This window comes from Nelusetta ayraudi, unplaced genomic scaffold, assembly GCF_046127955.1.
Source record: "Nelusetta ayraudi isolate G7.1 ecotype Tasmania unplaced genomic scaffold, CSIRO-AGI_Nayr_v1 ptg000019l, whole genome shotgun sequence".
In the NCBI taxonomy this organism is placed as follows: Eukaryota; Metazoa; Chordata; class Actinopteri; order Tetraodontiformes; family Monacanthidae; genus Nelusetta; species Nelusetta ayraudi.
Window position 1 is genome coordinate 9,923,588 of NW_027466069.1, and position 21,137 is coordinate 9,944,724.

A 21,137-nucleotide genomic window follows, 5' to 3' on the forward strand; every position below is an offset into this window, starting at 1 on the left:
ATATTCTCCACCCCTGCTGCTAATACATTCACATAGCAGCGGTTTTGCAGGAAATGCTCGGTGCTCCGTTATTACTCTGACAGCATAGTAAAGGATATGAGTTCCTCCCTTCGCCCCTGGGGGCTTCAATCAAGCGGAAATGACTCACACAGGTTGCTCTTCTCGTGACGTCCTGTCAGCGAGGAGGCTGCTCATTCCCACTCGCGCCACACTAAGTGAAATTGAAAAATATCCTTTTTAAAGGGTTCAACCGCGAATGCGCTCCAAATGCAAAAATGTTCCCACTGCAGGCACACGCGCCTCTTTGAACTGGGGTCTTGGGGGCAAAGTTAGAAATGGTTCCAGGAGGCAGCCTTCCATTTTACAAGCTTCAGCACTCGATAACCCCGTGATTAAAGCCGGTCCATTCTATTGATTGAAAGGGAAGAAGAGTAAAAAGCCCAGCACCTTTTCAACTCTTCGCCCTTCGCTCCTCCATCTGTAAAAAGCGGCGCAAACACCTCCCTCGGCCCCGTCCGGGCAATTAGGGCGGAGCAGGTCTGTCCTCTTGCGACTCGGCGGCTCCGGCCATGCTCGGTTACCTCAGCCCATCAGCCGCGGGAAAGTATTTGCGCTTGTCGCTCCGGAGAAGGCGGCCACCAGCTAAATTGAGTTACCTGCTCAGAAGATGGTTTCATTTTCCACGGGCGGCCCCGCAGATGCCTGATGGAACTGTTAACCGCTCATCACGCTTCCTGTCTCCCCGCGTGTCTGTCTCAGCCTAAAAGGAGTTGCGGGGGTGGGGAGGTTGTTGCGTGCGGTCCCAGGTGGCGAGGACGGCGCGGCAGCTGGAGCCAGCGCGAGGTTGCCTATACCTGCACCTCAAAAAAACGACATCATGGTCTTGCGTCTCGCTAAGAGGCGCCACCTGCTGGCCGGTGCAGGAAGCAAAACAAAACAAAAGTCTGCAGTGGCGGCCTTGAACCGGGGGGGGCGGATAAAAAAATAGACATTTCACGTGATATAGGGGCGATAGACTCCCGGAGTAATGAGCTAATGATTAATTTTATGGCCGTGATTGATCGCGAGCCCTATCACTCCGTATTTATAAAGGACATAATGGATTTTTATAGGGGACGTCAATCTGGCTTAAGTGATCTGGAAGGGAAAGAGGCGCTCGGCTCAGCTCATGTCCCGCCTGTCCGTGTTGATAACCGCAGGGTGAGACGCGAGAGGCGGAGAGCAGAGGTGTAAAATAAAAAGTGATGTGGGGAGATAAGAATTGAGAGGACGAGCGAGAGGGAGGCGAGCCGAGGGAGCGCGAGGCCGCGGAAGGTAAGACGGAGGAGATGGGGGGTTAGCGGAGGCACGGGAGATACGGGGAGCACACGAGACCAAAGGCGGGAAGAGGAGAGAAGGAGAAGGAAGGTAGGAAGTGAAAGGACAGGAGTTAAAGTAACAGACAGCCCGCCGGCACGCAACTCGCACAATTCACCGTGTTCTGGCCCATAATGTTTTATCGCACAATCGCGGACGGCACAGTAGTCACTTGTGATCTCATTTCACAACCCATATCCTTCAGTAATGTGAATACAAAGGGAGAAGCGGTGGGCCATTAGCGGCGTCCACCGCTCATCCACCACCACTCGCACGTAATTGGCTTCCGTAGAGGGAAGCAAGAAAGGGTAAACAGCAAGCAATCATATTAACTCCTGTGGGTCGTAATTGAAATCCGTTAACAATCAGCGGCGAGATGATGGAGCCGGTCCGGGGCGCAGACGCAGGGGGGGGGGTGCGCACAAGATGAGCCTCACTTTTGTTTCGCCCGCCCGCCGCCACTGGCGCCGCTCTCTTGTCCTGCGTTGCGACGCGCGTGCAGACGTGGGTTCGCATCCTAATCAGGGGTCTTTCACTCCCCACCCCTCCCCCCACCTCGTGTCCACGTGGGTCTTGGAAACACAGCTGCTCGGCGTAGTTTCCTCTTCGGTCGGGTGGCGTCGAACTCCGCTTGTGTTCAACTCGAGCGACTCGGCGCCCAAAGACCAAAACCAGAAGCGAGAGAATGTTCATGTCGGGTCGAGAGGGAGAGGGGTTAAAAAAAAAAAAAGAAACCCCGCCCTTCTTTTCTCAAGATGCATCTGTCAGCTTAGCATCGCCGCGGGACCGCATGCCGCGTTAAGCTGCTAACGCCCGCTAATAGCTGACTAATTGTGTCATATGCTCGTTCTTTACAGCAAAAATTCTCCTCGTAATCTAATACGCCCCAAGACGGAGAGCACTGTCTGGAAGCTCGTGCCGTTCAGCGCGACGCCTCGCAAACACAAACGTCGTCTCCTTCACTTCTGTTCGGACTCGACGGCGAAATGTGTCAAGCGAACCGAAAGGAAAACATCATTTCATGTGCACCAGGGCCAAAACAGACAAGTTGTTGTTCTTGTCTTTTTTTTATTTTACAGATGCATCTGTGTCCCATTATGTGCTTATAGCTGCAGATAATTGCCGTACACCAGTGCCTCGGCATAGTTTAGGTCTATTACAGAAATAACCTCCTATTTCATTGCTTGCCCAGCAGGGACCGCTATCAACTAGTGGCGTTTTTAATCATCATAGTTATTGTTATTATTATGATGATTTTAATTTAAAAGGGACCCAGAGAAGGTGTAATGACACAACAACGCAACAATTTCAGAGCAATTTGTCCAACTGATGCTTTAATGGTCATTTTCCCAATAGGATGATTTGAAATGGATATTTTAAAGAAAAAATAATTATTTTGAGCTTTAGTTGCGTTTCCTGAGAATTTGAAATGAAAATATCTGTGATTAACGACGACGCAGCTACCGAAGTGATTTCTCCTCTTGGTTACATTTTAGTTTTTCCATTCCATTGCGTTTTTGTTTTTTCTCTCTCTCTCTCTCTCTCTCTCATTTTAATCATGAGCAGATTTCTTTTCTTTTTTTTTACGATTAGAAATGAAAACGCTTTCTGGGATAGCGGGTGAGGGAATGCAGCGGCAGCGTCACTATTCCTCTTGCAGAGCATTCAACCACTAGATGGGGTGCTTGTCTCTTCACACTTGCAGCACGTCACTGCAGAAAAGCCAAGAACACATTACTGTTGTCTGCATGTCAACATGAAGAACTGCAATCTTGCCGGGTTTGGGTTTGTTGTTTTTTTTCTTTCTCATAAGCCATTCTCAAATAATGCACTGCCATCCAGCTGTGAATACAAAGCATATGAGACCGCTGAGCAGCTCCTGGTGACAGGGAAATAGACTTTGCACTGTCTGGAGCTCCTTTCTGACAGGGAGCTCATCCAGACTGCAAATGTACCCGGGGAGCGAGAAAAAAAGAAATAAAACTCAATCCTTAAAGTCTTTATCCAGGCTCTGACTCATTCATATTTGTCTGGCGCTCTTCCTTACTAATAAAATGCTGCGTAGAAGCAGAATAAATACGACGCAGGGGGCTTTGGGAGTGTTCTGAGTTCTGAAGGTTCACAATTCACAGACAAAAGCCAACCTAACTGACCAGCACTGCAGCGCAAAGATCTGGTTTTGACGAAATGTCAGCGCAAAAATGGTGGTCTTTGGGAATATTTGGGAGTAATTATTATTTATTTATTGCCCCGTCACTTTTGCAAAAACATTTATTCATTAATTAACATATTTGACAGTGTTTATTTCCCTGTGTCCAGATTCAAATGAGCTTTTAAATGAGAGTACAGCCGTTAATCACAGGGAGATATTCGGCAGCCAGCTGGTATTAGGCTAAGTGCTTTGTGCCAACATAAATTTGGGAGCAGTTATTACTTTTTTTTTTTTTTTTTTTTTTTTTTTGAAAAGTCCCATGCCATAACCACTTTTAGACTTACTTTTAATCCTGTACTTGGACCAGTCTCTTTGCATTATCATTATAATTATTATTATTATTATTATTATTATAATTATTATTTTCATTATTATTATTAATTATTATTATCATTATTATTATGCAGTGGCAGCTGGTGCTGAATGTGATCATCTTCATGTTCGGAAGAGGACCAAACAAGGCTTCATCACTGTCATGAAAGCCATAATGGTGAGCTATCAGTGTTTTGTATGACATCACAAAGGGCTGAATGGCAGAACTGCAGCACCCGCTTCCTGAAAAGTGAAACCGGAAGTGAAGTGACAGTCAGACTTTCCTTATTTCTAACATATAGTTCTTCTACAACATTGGCAATTGTATTTATTTAACTTCATTCTTAATCTAAATCGTTTATTGTTTTGGTTGTCTTATGTGCAGATGAACACCAGGCCCCTTTTGTTTCTCCACCCTCCAGCACGACGGGCACATGCTGTCGCTGTCAACTCACTTGCGTCAAGGAGAGATTGGAGCTGACGTGCGGCGCCGCCGTTTCATTTCTTCCCGTTTTCTTTCTCTCCGCCGCAGCAGATGGCAAAGGGGAAATCACCCTCTGCCGGCGCGCGGTGCACCGGGGTCAGGCTTTAAGCTTCGAGGTCCGCTCCGGAACCTGGATGATTTGACGGCACTATTTTTGCATGCTGTGCGGGTCTAATCAAATATATGCAGGGGAGGAAGACGAGGGCGGGATTTGCAAAGCGGCTTGATACGACGATCCAGATTAGATGGGGGGATTTTCCCCAACAGCAGGCCGGAGCCGCACAGTCCACTCAGTCCACAACAGAGCCGCGTTCAGGGGAAGATTTAAAACCGCGCCGCCGAACGGGAGGAGGAACGGGCGACATGTTGATGTTGTACGGCCTCCTCGCTCTGACGAGGCGCGCGGCTTCCACGCGGGGTGACAACAAGCAGACAGCAGACGAAGGGGAAAAAATAATTGTTTTTGTTCCGAGCAAATACTGCAGGTGCGCACGAGAGCCTCATTCCGCCATGTTTGCGCTCCGCTTCAATTGATCGGCGCGCGGCGGATGACAAATGACTGCACTTGAAAATGACACTCGCCGAGTGTGCGAGAGTCGACGCCGGAAGGAACGCGCCGCTGAAATGCTCGGGTTGTGTCAACTGCAGCGGCGGCGGCGGCGGCAGCAAAAAAAAAAGGGAAAGAGAGAGAAGAAGAACACGATCCCCACGCAGCGCGGCCGCGTGCAGCTAAAAACAAACGCGGCCGCCCCGACGAGATGCCGCGCTCTCATCGAAATGCCTCCCGAAGCTGCCCAGATTGTGCCGAGCGCCCCGCAGCATGAATCATTAGCAGATTATGCAGATGAACGCGTTGGGTCCTATATGGCGTCGTCGTCGTCGCCGCTGATCCGTTTACAACCACCGTGCAAGGATCCGTTCGAACAAATGCCGAGGTTACATAATATCCCAAAACAATCGATGCGACATGAATAATTTAAAAGATGTGCCGGCGCAGGTTGTCCTCTACAGTAGGACAAGGTTCAAAGGAAATTACTGGGGGCCAATTTAAGCCGAGATACGAAACCACCTACACCTCCGAGGAACAAGAGCGGGGCCTCCTCGGTTCCTTTTCTGACATCTCTGAGATGTGCATGTGTGGGTGGGTTTTTTTTTTTTTTTTCTTCCTTTTTTTTTTTTACACAATCCAGCCTTGGGACAGGATTGTGTGTCATGCCACAATTGCGACTTCTGCGTTTCTCCAACACCAACACGTTACATACAAATGTGTTTTCGTTGCCACCGCACCTCCGCAGCATTCAGAGCCAGACTTGACCTCCGGCTAAATCGGGACGTTCATCAGTCTTCCTCCCGCTCCCGTCTCGCAGCGGCATGATCTTTATCTCCTCGCATTTGCCCTCTGCAGGTTGGGCCACCAGAGCAGGGGAGTCAAGTCGGAAAAAAAAACCCCGGCCACTTCCACGCCGTGTGTGTGTGTGTGTGTGTGTGTGTGTGTGAGTGTAGCAGAGAGGAGGTGGCTGCTTGGAGGCAGAGCTAATTCACTGTGACAGAAATCAGAGCAGTCAGGACCACCATGACCAAGCGGCGGGGACAGCGCACATCCAGTCAAAGCCAGGCGCCGTGGGGGACGAAGGGATGTTGGCAGCCAGTGAAGAAATGAGCGACGGAACTGATTATGAGGCATCTCAGAGGGCGGCTGTATGTTTGTGTGCCTGTTTGCAAAGGGAGGGCAGAGTGGGGGCCAAGCGATCCGTCCAGGTGAAAGTCCCGCAGGGGAGGGAAGGGAGAGTTTGAGGAGGCGTTCACAGTCAGAGGGGAATTTTACCAAAACGCACCGAGAAATGAGGCGCGGGGAAGGGGGGGGGGAGGAGGCGGGGGCGGCCTCGCCCAAAAACTCCGGAAAAAGTGGCACATTTACGTAACGTGCACCTTCCAACGGGGAGGGGGGGGGAAGCACAATAGCAACAGCGAAAAGTTCAGTCCCCCCCGGGATTGTTGGGGAAAGGTTACCGGATGACACGTGTAATATTGATGAGGAAAAGCTCCAAGGTTCTATTAATCCGCCACGCTGGAAAACACTGAAAGTTTAATGGGATGTTGTATTAATAGAATACTGCGAGAAACCTGATATTGGATATTGTTGGGAGGGGGGGAGGTGGTGGAGGAGGGGGTGGCGGGTGGGATGGGAAGCAGGGAAGGGCAGCCGCCGGCGTCATTACTTAATGATGAGAGAGAGGGAGACGCGGATGCCGGTCTCTAAATGACACATGGAAGGAGGAGGGGATTGTGGGAGATTAAGGGAGCTCTGCGCCGTTTGCCGTACACTGCAAAGCTCTGCGGGACGCTCGTCGAGCGGCGCTCTCATCCGAGGTGAGCGGGGAGGGAGAGAGACAGTAGGGGCACCTCAAACTTGCCTATAAGGAGCAGAGTGAGGGAGTGTGTACGCGTGTGTGTTTGAGTTTTGTGGGCTTTTTTTCCCTCAAGCACCCCAGGACGAGGATCTGAGGAGAAGATAAAGATTAGACTGGTGCGCGGGATCCATTGACGGGATGCGACTTCAAAGGGAGGAGGAGGAGGAGGAGGCGAGAAAAAAATAGAGCGGCAGGGTTGGAGTTTGACGGCGGCGGCGCCGAAGAAGCACTTTGCTCTTGGATTCCCGGCCCTCCGAGTTCTGCTTTTCTACTTCTGGAAAGGGCCGAAGATTAACTAAGTGAGACAAATTGCTCTCTTGTCTGGACGTGGCGTGAAATCTCTCCCACTGTCTACCCTCAAATTGGTCCCGAGCTCGCCGCAGGAAATCCTTGTGACCTGATCTCCGTCACCTGACGCCAACTGTGGCCAGAGGGACCCGCTTTTCAAGGTGAATCATGTCCCTCCCGTTCTCCCTTTATTGTGTCTTCTTGCTGGAAAGTCTTTAAAAAAAAAAAAAAAAAAAAAAAAAACCCGTGTGGTCGCTCAATTGCTTTACGCTTGTTTTCATATTAAAATGAGTCCTCTCTTTATCTCCACCTCCGGGCCACACAGTCTCAGATGAGATCATCGGCGGACGGCTTGTTAGGGGGGTAAAAAAAAAAAAAAAAAAAAAAAGGAAAAGGTATTTTAAGACCCTCGCTGTAAAATCATATTTCGTCGCAGCCTTGCATGATCGCCGCAATAAAATGCTGAATTTAATGCCACTGTTGCCAGTGAGAAATACACCCGGAACACTTGCGAGATCAATTCTGTTAACGGCGGTGGATTTCTAGTGGCGATATTCTGCCTTTTAGCATGACATCAAGTCACGAGTTCATGTTTCCAATTAACCCTGTCATCGTATTACGTCTCTGTTGCCCGACTCCGGGTGAGGGTTTAGGTGGATCTAAATAGAATTGATTTTTTTTTTTTTCTTTAATATTGCAGGACTGTTTCTCATCTGATTCTTATCTGACCACAGACAGCTGCAGGGATTTAAAATCCTTGAAGGATCTGACACCCGCAAGCATGACCTGCCAACTAAATCCAGGCTCCCTCCTCCTCCTGCTGCCGCCGCTGCTGCTGCTCTGCCTCGTCCGCGGCTCCCAGCAAACCTGCCTGTCCATGTGCCTCTGCGTGTCTGACACGGTGAGCTGCAGCTCAAGCGGCCTGTCCAAGGTTCCGCTGTCGCTGCCCTCGTTCTCCGTCACCCTCGACCTCGGACACAACCACATCACCTGGATCGCCGCCGGCAGTTTCAGGAGGATGCCCCGATTGGAAAACCTCAGGATGGCCCACAACCAAGTCAGCTCCCTGGGACCCGGGGCGTTTAATAACGCATCTGGCCTCCGGCTCCTCGACCTGTCCTCCAACAAGCTCCAAGTGGTGGAGCAGCACTATTTCCAGGGTCTGTGGAGGCTGGAGGAGCTGCTTCTCTTCAACAACAAAATCGTCCAGGTGGAGGCCAGCACGCTGATGGGCCTCAGCAGCCTGAAGAAGGCCTATTTCAGCCACAACCAGATCACCGACTTCCCCTTCTTCTCTATCCAAGACCACAGCCACCCTTTCCTCACCATGCTGGACCTGTCGTCCAACCGCATGGCTCGTCTCCAGTGGGAGGACGTGAAGGCCCTGCCCGGCCTGGTGCAGCGGGGGCTCTACCTGCACAACAACTCCCTCATCTGCGACTGCGCCATGTACAGCGTCTTCTGGCACTGGGATTTCCGGGGCTACGACCCGCTCAGGGACTTCGCCGACGAGCACACCTGCAGCATCTCCGGCGACCCGCGGGCGTCCATACGGTTCCTGCGGCAGAGCCGCTTCTTCTCCAACTGCTCGGTGGAGAAGGCCATCTCGCAGCCGGTGACCGTGCTGCTCTCCAACGTGCTGGTCTCCGAGGGGGAGCTGCTGCATCTGGACTGCCAGACGTCCCTGAGCGGCGAGGACCTCTCGTTCACGTGGCTCTCGCCCGGCAAGGGGTTCATCGCCCAGAGCGGCGTGAATGACACCCTCATTAGCGTGTTTGCTAATGGTACCTTGGAGATCCGAGACGCCAAGGTCAACGACACGGGCATGTACGTGTGCACGGCCCTGGATACTAAGCAGGCGCTGAACGCCACCCGTGAGGTGAATGTGACAGTCATTCCGCCGGCGCCGGAGTCCTTCAACACGGGCTACACGACGCTGCTGGGCTGCGTGGTCACCATGGTGGTCATCCTCATGTACCTCTACCTGACGCCGTGTCGCTGCAGCTGCTGCAAGCAGCCCAAGCCCCCCGCCATCCCCATCGCGACATACGACCACAGCACGCTGGCCTCGGTCTTCTCGCCCAGGGACGAGCACAAGATGCAGATGAACAAGCACGTGGCGTTCGTGGAGGACGGGACGGAGTGGACGCCCGAGGGCTGACGCCCAACACGTCCGTCTCGGTGATTCTGAAGGGGTTCGGGCGAAAGAAACGGGATGCGAGAAAACAGGAGAGAAAACTCAGACATTAGCTGTGGCGGGGTGGGGGGGCTGTAATGTGAGTTGTTACGGCAGAAAAGAACAGCGTGTCTCTTTCAAGACTGTCAGCTGCGGGGGGAAAAAACAGGACCTCTGAACAGACAAAAAAACAGCAATGTCTTCGCTCGCAATTCATGTCTTCTCTATCATCTGGCCGTGCTGCCGAAATGAAAGTCTCAAGTCCGGTTTGTTGCTCCCGATGTACCGACGCCTCTGAAATACAGCAAAGGCACTATCGGCTGAAAACTTTCTCCACGCTCTGCAGTGGAGGCGGAAGCGGGCCAGGAGACTCTTTCTAAGCCACTGGGCAGTTTATCCGAATCACTTTTTGCGGAAAACGTTTAAGGAGAATTGAAAGCCCCGGGATGATGCTGGTGCAAATTTATGGTTTTAACAGAGAGTGGAATGTGATGTCAGCGTGAGTTGAGTTACTGACTGGCTCTTTTGTCACAATAGCTGAAGCTTACTTTAGATATATTGCCCCTGTCTATTTTAATATTTAGCATAAAACTCTTTTCATCCCCTGAAAACTTCTGTCCCTTTTGTCTCCAAATAAAGGACGTAATCTTCCTTATCAGCCACCTGGTTTGATGATACAGTTATGTTTTAGCATCTTACCTAAAACAGCTGGAATTAAGATACAGTCGCAGTCAATGCTTTTGCGCGGACACCGTCGCTTTCAGCAAACACATTCACCGGCTCTTATCTTGCACGAAACAGAGGCGTAACCCGCAGTGATCCATCACACAAAGGCATATCTCATATACCTGTTGCATTAATCTGCCAGCTGAAAACAATGACTCTCTGTCCGCACGGCTGCTTATCTGGCAAATAGCGAAGTGCAGAAATCAGGAGTGTCAACAGATGGAAAACAAACAGCGATTGGACGGCTCTTCAAAGGCGCCATCGCTTTGATCAAACGCCGCCGAGCACTTTGAGTGCCGCTGAACAAACAGGAGCACAAAATTTGAGCAGGAGTGACAGAAATCTCGGAGCAGCGCTGACTCAAAACCCCAGGGGAAGTATTACTTTGCACAGCTTTGTTTTTTCAAAGTATTTGCGATTCAGCATGACAAGCCTGGAACGGCAAAAATTTCATACTTCATAAGCTCCCGGTGCCGCGTCGAGGAATAGGAGCCGTTTGCTCTCTTCCAGGAAGGGACATGTGTTGAACATCGAGTCGATAGCGTAAAAGACCAGAGAGAACATATGGATTTTCAGGGATGGTGGGGTGGGACTTTAAACCTGATGAGTCAAGCAGTTCCTTCAAAAGAAACAAATCAATTTCTTTAAGCCCCGGCATCCATAATGTTTTTGAATTCACGCCTTAATCTCGACACAAACACTTGTGATTGCATCGAGGTTGAATGGGATTAGGCGTAATCCCGCGTATAATGTCAAAGGGAAGCAGCGAGTAGAACCGCGTATCTCGCAAGTGAACTTTGATTATTCCAAAATCCTTGATTAAAAGCCGACTCCTCCGCAGGCCCCCCGAGGACTCCATTGTTAAGCGAGTTGAATGTCAATTTAAGGCCAAAATAGGGTGGAAATCGAAAATCAAACGGGCACCCATGCGTGAAATTGGGACAGCTCGCTCTTTGACAGAGTTTTATCACTATTAGACTCTCAGGGATTAGGAAAGGGAAGAAAAAAAATTCTCCTAGATTAAGAGAGGGCTGTATTGTGATGCAGCGCTCTGTTTAATCACACCGGGAAAGACTCGACATTTAGCGAATTTCAAAAACGCTTTCGCACGGGTAAGCAGTTCTCCAAATTCCGGAAGATTACGCAACGCGCGGCTCATGTGGCCCGCGTGATGTAACGCGGTGTGTCGGCGGGGAGGGCACGGGGGGTGGGGGGGTGGGAGTTACTGTCATGACCCGTCGTGCTCCAGAGACGGCGTACTAGAGTGCATTACACGGCGTGATGGCTTGAGGTTGAGGAGGTTTTAGGAGATTACCACAAGGATAAAAACCAGGTGCTTAGTCAATTCTGCTGTGTTTTTTTTTCTCTTTTCTTTAAATCCCCTCTCATCTGGTTGTGTTCCCTGACACACAGCTGGTTGAGGATTTATTGTTTCAGATATGATGAGAAGACAAAGTTAGGAAGTGATAAGCGTGCGACGTGAGAGTTTGATGAAGGGCTTTCTAATTTCGCAGCCTGTCCACGGGCGACCCTGGCGATGTGAGCAAACTGCTGATGTAGGGAATCGGTTCCCGGAGTCGCCCGCGTGTCAGCACCAAAATGACTGTATTTAGTTTGGGGATCCGGCGCTTTGATTTTAACCTTGTGACAGCAAATACTCGACTGATAATGGAAATCCTCAACAATGCCCCCCCCCCACCCTATACGCCCCTGCGCTCCCCCCCTCCACTTCGCCGTGTAAAAGGCACCATTCTGAGCGATGATTTCGCTCTGTCAAAAGCGTTGCACAGGCTGCCGCCCATTTGAAACGGCAGAGGTGCCGTAGCTCAAGAGGAGGGGGAAAAAGGAACGCACTCCCCTGCCTTTCGTTTGTTCTGACAATTTTCACAATAACACACAGCTCAACGGCTGCGTTTTGAAAATATCACCAGACTTTCCAGGCGATGCGGAGCTTCGTGCCTCAGCCCCACAGCGCCACATTATTCCGCACCGCTCCAACAAATTACCCAGATGTAAAGAAAAGGAACCCTTGATGCCTAAAAAAAAACAAAAAACGCCCCTCTTCAAAGCAAAACACTCCATCAGGCTTCAATTAAAGCGTGCACTTCCCTTTCCAGATTAATTGTTTTCCCGTGTACGGCTGAGCTCCGAGGGATTCGAAATGATCTTATTCAAGAATCTAATTACCGCAAACAGGGAGTTTTACTTTGAATCGCGCCGACTCGGCTGTCAACGCAGGCTATTAATGAACTGTCGAAAACATCGGCAGCCCGGAGAGGAGGCATCCAGCTGCACGTATCTGCCGCAGCACCTGCGCGCGGCTGCCTGTGCGGCACAACCGAGGAGGCCGCAATCTCTGCAAACCGACAAGGGTCCCTTTTTCATTCTAACCAGCCACTCCATTTGGAATATGCGCTTGAAAAAAAAACAGAGAAGGCTTTACTCTTTTAAGAGATAGGATGGTTGCTCCCTCAGAAAAAAAAAAAAGAAAAAAAAAGAAAAGGGCTGAAATAAATGTGGAGCGCCGCACAGCAGACAACAGACCGTTCATCATGCCTCTGCAGCGGAAAGAAAAAGAAACGCGGCGGCGCAAATTCTGTTTTCCAGACAGAGCGAAGCAGCTGGAATCCCAGCCTCAGCCTGATCGCCGGCGCGCACATTGCCCGCAAACGCTTCATTAATCAAATACGGCGCTTGATCACATTTCACCGCAAACAAGCAAAGGATGCGTTTGTGAGCTGATGCAGCGTGAGGAGGCAGTTAGGCTACCGCTGAGATTAATAAGAGATTCCATAAGAATGGTGTGTGTGGGGGGGGAGGGGAGGGTCCACAGTTTCTCATTTTCTTTCTCCTCAACGTTTTCTTCACTTTTTTTATGTCACCCCTGCGTCCGGCTTGTCATTTCTACGACCAGCTTTATTGTGTCACCGCCCCTGTTATTACGTGTCACAGTTGTCCAGTAAAAGACAGGATGACAAGATGGTTTATTATAGACATTAAACAGGGAGTGTTACCGTCAAAGACGCTACGTATCGTAGCATCGGTGTCTTGTGATGCCGGCGGTGCTTGGTACTCTAGCCTACTTACGCAGAATTGTGAATTATGAGCTGCGAAAGCTTCACATGGACATGAGTTGGCTAACTGACAGGTCAGTTAGTTCAGTCAGGACTGAAGACACTGAAAGATCGCAAAAGAAAGAACAGGAAGAACAGGGGTTTTCAGCATGATCTGATTTCTACACCATCACCATGTTAATTAAAATTAGCATACATGAGAAAAATGTTTTGGCCTTTTTTTGTAACCATTGGCAAAGGAGCTGCGTACAACCATAAATTTGATTTCCGATGGGATGAGTGCACTGGTCATGGCTAAGGTAACAGCTTCAAGGTAAATTTGAAAAAAGAAAAAAAAATCACACTTCCGAAGCGAGTATTTGCTGTCATGCTGTTACTGCCTCAAGTGCTACTCAAGGAAATGCACTATACATCAAACAGATGTTGACTTCATGATATTAGCATGCAGAGTAAACTCATCAGGAGGACTCAAACTGTTCTGTTCAGTGAGCAGTCACTTCAACCTTTGTGTGACAATATATTTGAGAAATCAGGGGGAGCTACGAAGGGGTGGGGGGGTTTAGATGTTGGTCCATTGATGTGGACAAAATTCATCCCATCCACAGCTGGATGGAAGAGGCTCCAAATACATCTTTAAAAGTATTGCTCACTCTCCAAAAATGTCAAGGGGATTCTTTCATTTTGTTTAGTCTTGAGTTGCTTTTCTGTTTTCTGTTTTCTGTTTGTTTGGTTTTTTTAAAAAAAAAGGAAAAAAAGAATAGGACCAAACCAAATATTAACCTGGCAGCAGCACAATTCAAATAGATGATGGAGGGGGGGAGCCAATTCGCCTCTTCTTTTTTTTTCAATGAATATTTGATGCTTATGTTTTTTTCCTTTTTTGAGTTGATGCCGGTGTATGTGAATTCTTTATCTATATGGCCTACCTGTCTATATCTGTCCTTTCTACCTCTATTCTTTATTATTACATTTCTGTATTCTGAGCATGACGTGACAGCATCCAGAAAACTTGCAAACCCTTGAGGCCCCTTTTTCCTCCCTGTTTCAAAAACTGTTGCTAATTCTCAAAGGCCAGTTAATCTGTTCCATTGGACATGAACTAAGTTGCGTGGCTGGAAAACATTGTGTTGTGGTTAGCACAAAAATGAAGTGCAACAATAAACAGCAGGTTGACCTACGGGTAGTGGAGTTCATCGTGTTTATCGTGTCTGTCAATATAAGGAAGGAAAACAAAGACGAAGTGTTGAATTCAATGAAAAAAAAATGTGGCAAAGAAATTGCTATGGGTACTTCAGTTCCACTGTTGATACCACTAGGCGGAACTGGTGGAATAGAGGTGGCAGGCAGGGACAGCAGGTGCAAAGACAAAATACAAAAACAAATACATTTGTGCTTTGTTGCATAATAGCACCAGTTTCAAAAACAAAGAAAAAAAAGCAAACAACTAAACATAAATTTGATCAGAACGAGGAGCCAGTTTCTCATGCGTGCTTGACTGAGGGCTGTATCGGCCAATCACGGCTGAGATGTTAACTGGTGTGGTCTGGACACAGCTGCCACATAGAAAATATTCAGTGTCTGAAGTCACTGTTCTTGAACACAGCCTTGCTGCTGTTCCGTTGTTGCAGATGATGCATAAAGGCCAAAAAAATCATGGGGGAAGAATACACCAGTAGAGCAAATGTGCTGAATCGGGCCTGATTGTGGGTCGCATCCGGTTCGACCTGCTTCCTTCACCACTTCCAGTTTCCTACCAGTGGCCGAAACATTTATGAGCCACTTTCCCTTTGTGTTGCTGAATGAAACCCAAGCCGATCCGGGCAGCTGGTGGATTCAGGAAGCTTTGCTGTGATCATGTATATCGCCCTCTGGAGCTCATCCTATCTTCCACCTGACAGGATGTTCCAGAGCAGTGACTCCCTTGGCTTCGCCGCGCCTCGCTGAGGTCAGATACATGCTCCAGTTCTTCTGTCCGTCCGGGAGGTTGGGACCAGCGCTTGACGCGCTTCGAGGCAGTGGCGAGCGTGGCTGCACTCTGCAGCTTCACAAGCGATCAGGGCAGGTCTGTACAAAACTCATCAGAGTGGCAAGCTTCTGTGACCTCCAATGATCGTGGAGAGAACCGCCTTCGTCTGCGCAGCACAAAGGATGAAGGTTGCGCTGAAAGAATGCCAAAATAATCACAGAGAGAAGCCCAGAGCTTAGTAATTAAAATGAAAAAAAAGTCCTCCAGCTGAAATTATTCTCCAAATAATAACAATAATAAACAAACTGGATGTTTCCTCATCTACCCAATAATTTTGTGTGTAAACTTCAAATGTGCACGCTTTGGTAGCTGGTGGGGGAGGTCAGCCACACTGGACCACACTGTGGCCATCAGATTTTATGTTACAGCACAAGCTTCAGACAAGTAATTTATATAGCCTATAGAATTTTAAGACTCTGAGGTCAGTGCGAGTCATTTGGTCAAGTTCTGTTTCGCTTAAACTGCTATTGCCTCCAGAGATTGAGCCCATTAATGAATGACCATAAACCAGGTCCTGAAACACTGATGAGCCAGCGAAGCGCAGAAAGAAACAAAAGAGCAAACAAGTAAAACGGTTCATCTCCTTTCAAAGGCCGCCAATTAACTCTGCTTTATGTATGAAAATGAAAACTGATAACAGGGCGGTGAGGGTTGAGTTTGCTGTCAGAAGGCAGGGAGAGGCACTCTCCATTTGAAACGATAAACTTTTAAAAAAGATACGTAGTGTTCAGTTACCGCGTAATAGCATGCACTTTCCATCTGCTCCTGCTTTCCATCCTCGCTCGTGGTGGTGAGCCAAACAATTATCAGTCAATTTTGTGGTTCATTTAGTGTTGTGGATCACTGCAGCATTTGCGGCATATTGTTTTAGCATAATTGCTGCAATTTAAAAAACGAAAAAATGAAATTGCTTTGGTTCACAGTCACTGTTCTTGTCAGCCTGTGTTCCTGTTCCCTCTTTTCAGCTCTAAACTAGCAAGTTCTTGCTAGCTAGCGTGAAGAGGGCAAAGGATTTAGCCTCATCTCTGACAGAATGATACATTTCCGTTAGTTAGAATGGTACTAACTAAATAACGTTGAAAAGACAGTTAGGTCGTTACTTAACTTGTTTACTCATACATTTTCCTCCAACTGTTCCCATCGTTTGTTTAAATGGGCAACTGTAAAACTGGTTGTCTGCGCCATTCTGTCAGTGCTGAACCAGGTGGGTTCTGCTGCCCTCTAGTGGCTAAAAAGTATACAAATTCACCGGCAAAAGCTGCTTATTCCCTGCCTTCAACAATCGCACTGATTATATAAAACTCATCATGTTATTTCTTCAGCGGCTTGTTTACATTCTTTCAGTGTTTTTTTTTATTTATTTAAAATTCCGTCAATATCATTAAACAAATGTGATTTCAAACATTATTTAGGTAAGGTTCTTTTGAGATAGCCCTTCACACATGTCGTATGGTTGGTATCCCAGTTGTAAACATATTGGCAAGGTGAAATACGAAGAGGATGCTGGAGACAAAGTAAACCCTTTGCTCTGGGGATCTACACTGCGATAAGATTTATACAGAAACAAATTTCAAAGACACCAAGGCACACGAAATCAATTGCACAAGTGGAATAGCTCTCTGGAGATTGCTAACCTATTTACAGCATTCAGAGGGGAAATGGCGCCCTCTGGTGTTTACGTACGTTGACGCTGATTATTTGATACCTTTCTGTTGCTGCCAGAAAATAGTCATTGAAAATGTACAACACATCCACATACAGGATATAATTTGACCTATTCATTCATGTCAGAAAATATAGATTTTTCTTTTTTTAAAATATATATATACTTTGATTTGGTACATTCCACGTTTAGACTATTAAATATGAGATACTTTGGATGTTAAAATAAAAAGTATTAAATTAAAGTAAACTGTGTGTACTTGAGTGCGGACTGTGCTCTCACATACCCTGTATATACCCTCCCCAGGTAGGGTATGTGAGACCACAGTCCGCACTCAAGCACATTGATCATGTTGCCTCAAATTGAGTCAATGTGAGTTTGACTTGGAGAAAGTCAAAGTCACATTTGTCAGAATGCCAGCCCTGTAACCTGATTGGGTGGAGTCATAGCAGTCTGAGAGGAAACCTCCTGGGTTGAAAGTGCTGATGCCCATCTAGTTTGTGGGATTTGAACAGAGAGATGGATGTTTTTCCAGAATGTTGGGCTGCGGTTTGCGGTGGCCTGCTGCTCCGGAAGCGGAGGACGAAACTATCTTTGGTGGAGGCAGCTACCGAGGTTTCCTCTCCTCCACTTCATGGTTCTGCCTGGAGGCGGGTGGCTCACCGTCAGAGAGTCTAGAGACATGTCTTCCTCCTCCACACACTCATCTTTCAGTACCAGGAGTGCAGGGGAGGACACCAAGAGGAACGTAAGGGAGAAAAGGTATAATCTATTCCAACTAATGGAAATATGTGCATTCGCATGCATATAATTGACTGTGCACAGTCATGCACAGTCAATTCTGATTTCTGCTAACAGAGATTAACAATCTTTGACCCTTGAAATAATGCTGCGTAGTAGAATCATACTGCAAGAAAAGCTTTTGTTGTTGTGTCCTACGATTGACATTAGAAGAAGAAGAAGAAGAAGAAGAAGAAGAAGAAGAAGAAGAACTTTATTGATCCCACAATGGGGAAATTTGCATTTGCATTACTCACCTACAGAGGGCGGTGTAGGAAGCTTATAAACTGATGGGCAGACAGATGGATCTACTCTGAGGTGGATAAGGTAGGTAGGTTCAGAGAAAGGTTCAGAGGCCCCATGGTGTTGGTGTCCGACCTTTGAAAGAAGAAATCCCCATCATCCTCAGGCATTTACGACAGCAGCGAAAATGCCAGGTTTTTGATTTTTGATTTTAGGATAACGTGTGAGTTGTAACTGCAACACTTTTTGCATCTCTGGTTCTCAGCTTTGTCCAGAGAGTCTCGCAGATTGGAACTTCTTCAAGGACACCAGAGCTGGAATCTGCAAGATCACAAGGTTTTACAAAGTAAATTCCCTGTGTCAACCTTTCATAAAAATGAAACATTAATCATGAGTCACTGTTTAAAATTCATGATTCCGTTCACCCTACGAACAGATTGGAACATGAGCAATGTGAAGCAAGGGGTCTGCACCCTGTGTGTGTGTGCATGCCGTGCAGGCTGTACTCACTGCTGCCGAGACTTTTCAAGCACTACTTTTGTGACAGACAGGAGAAAACGTTGTCAGAGACAAGCAGATGAATGTGTCCTTCGCCTTTACACTTACAAGTGCTGACTGACTGACAGATACAGGAGGAGCCGAGCACCGACATGGAACAAACGGTGACAGAAAGGAGCTTGTGTAGTCTTTCGCATTCAAACAGCGCAGTTGTATTTTTACCTTGGCGTGCCGGTGAAATACACATCTTTAAATGCAATGCAGGGACTTTTGGTCCAAACAGGAATTAAAACAGAAACAAGTAGATGTTTATTAGTGTTATGTTAATCCTAATGAACTTTACTTGCTTTTGCGAGCTATTTTGGAATCCTTTTTGAACCAATGTACATATGCCATTTTTGGCAAATTAGTCAATTTTCACCAATAAATTAAATATTGATTATTTATATAAATTAAATAATTTATTCTATGTGAATAATAATAATAATAATAACAATAATAATAATAATAATAATAATAATAATAATAATAATAATAATAATAATAATGGATACATTATATTCATTGACAACTGGCTTTGCTTCTCTAGTGCTGTAACATCATTTCGTCTTTGGACAAGCAATAGTTGGATCATAAAAACAAACTTACATGCTGTGTATGAATACATGGCTACTTCACAATCTTGGGACATTCCTTCACCTTGATCTGCCTGCAGATGGTTCTCTCCTGCTCATTACTCTGGGGGAGTCTTTAAAGATCTCCACCAGACTGCTGAACACCCTCCGGCTTTAACTGGCTAATGGGGAACGGCAGCCAGCAGGCCCAACTCCCATGCTGGGTTCTGAGACAAGGAGGATTAAGTTTTGGCATTGGACTCCTGTGCAGGAGTGGTGATGTGAGATTAGCTGCTGTCACCTGAAGAGGTGAAGAGGCGACTTGTGCAGTTGAGGGCGAGGATGGGATCACCACGGGTATGGTGGAGATGCTGGGTGTGACGAACATTGAGAAGCAGCTACTGGGAAACCATAGTAGAGATTAAAAATTCATTCAAATTAAAGCTGCAAGCAGCGTTAGCCGAGGCGGTAGAAACTGAAAATTTTCATCAAATGAAGAGAAAATTGCAACTTCCGACCTAAGGACCCAGCCTACGAATGACGCATCCTACGAATGACGCATCCTTTGAAGGACCCATCCTACGAACAACGCATCCGTTGAAGGACCCATCCTACGAACAACGCATCTTTTGAAAGACCCATCCTATGAACGATGCATCCTTTGAAGGACACATCCTGTGATTTATTCAGCGCTAATTTGGCCCTCTGAACATGCTCCAAAACTCACCAATTTTTGCATGGCTGTAGAAAGTGGTGAAAACTTTCATCAATTGAAGAGGAATTTGAAACATTTTACCGAAGGACCCATCACACATCCTACGACGGACCCATTCCACAACGGATGCATCCTTTGAAGGACACATCCTACGAAGGACGCATCCTTTGAAGAACACATCCTACGAAGAGCGCGTCCCACGAAGGACGCATCCTTTGAAGGACGCATCCTATAAAGGACACGCCCTACAAAAAAATGCAATAATAAAAATAATAAGAAGGAACGGAGGCCGGGTCCTTTGTAGCCCGATTCCTTCATAAGACAAAAACACCTTCTGTTTTTTTCATGTGTGCAGAGTTATTAACAAGAGCCGATTAGACTGTGTTGTGAAACTAATATATTCATTGTGACTCTGGAGGCAACGGGTGTATAATTTGAAATGGCAGAAAAATTCAATTACTCCAGAGACAGCTGCAGTCCCCCTCACCTCTGCTGGGCTCCCCGTTGCTGAGTGCATCTGTGTGCCGGTGCTTGTTAACGCCGCCCTTCTCGTCTCCCTCAAACTTCCTCTTCAGGTTTTATTTGTCCCAGGCCCCGTCCTGCCCACACTCCTTCCCGGGATTCTTCACGAGCACCTTCTTGTGAAGATGAATCATCTCCAGCAACCGTTTCATCTTGTCCTTGACGTGCTCATTTTGGGAAACCCGCAGCTCCTGAAGGGGCTGCAGCTGCAGCCTCTCCTGCTGCCTTCTCTCCAGGAGTTTCACTACTCCAGGAGTATGTATATATGTATATATATATATATATGTATATGTATATATGTATATATATATATATATATATATATATATATATATATATAAATATATATACATATACACACCGGATATATATATATATATATATATATATATATATATATATATACATATATACATATACACACCGGTAAACATCCAGGGAGCGGACATTGAGATTGTGGAATCTTACAAGTACCTGGGTATCCACTTGAACAATAAACTGGACTGGTCACTCAACTCTACTGCACTCTACAAGAAGGGACAAAGCAGACTCTTTCTGCTCAGGAGACTCAGGTCTTTTGGAGTGCAGGGGGCTCTTCTTAAGTCCTTCTTTGACTCTATATATATATATATGTATATATATATATATATATCCGGTGTGTATATATATATATATATATATATATATATATATATATATATATATATACATATATATATATACATATACATATATATATATATATACATATATATATATACATATACATATATATATATATACATATATATATATACATATACATATATATATATACATATATATATATACATATACATATATATATATATATATATATATATATATATATATATATATATATATATATATATATGTACATACATATACACATATATATACAGTGTGTCGAATGATGGGGGGAGTGGCCTCGCATGGTTTTGGTGTAGATAAACCTTTTCGCCAGCAGATGGAGCCCTTGTATTACAAATGGGTGAACACGCTCTCAAAACAACGGA

General features: G+C 46.7%; 1 protein-coding gene across 1 annotated transcript; it reads left to right on the forward strand.

Annotated features, from left to right (window-relative positions):
• The first annotated feature begins 7,801 nt into the window (after window positions 1-7,801).
• Window positions 7,802-13,123, forward strand: LOC142888631 (amphoterin-induced protein 3). The gene has a single exon (XM_076027117.1). The coding sequence runs from the start codon at window positions 7,845-7,847 to the stop codon at window positions 9,222-9,224; it is 1,380 nt and encodes a 459-aa protein (XP_075883232.1). The 5' UTR covers window positions 7,802-7,844; the 3' UTR covers window positions 9,225-13,123.
• Window positions 13,124-21,137: the final 8,014 nt, after the last annotated feature.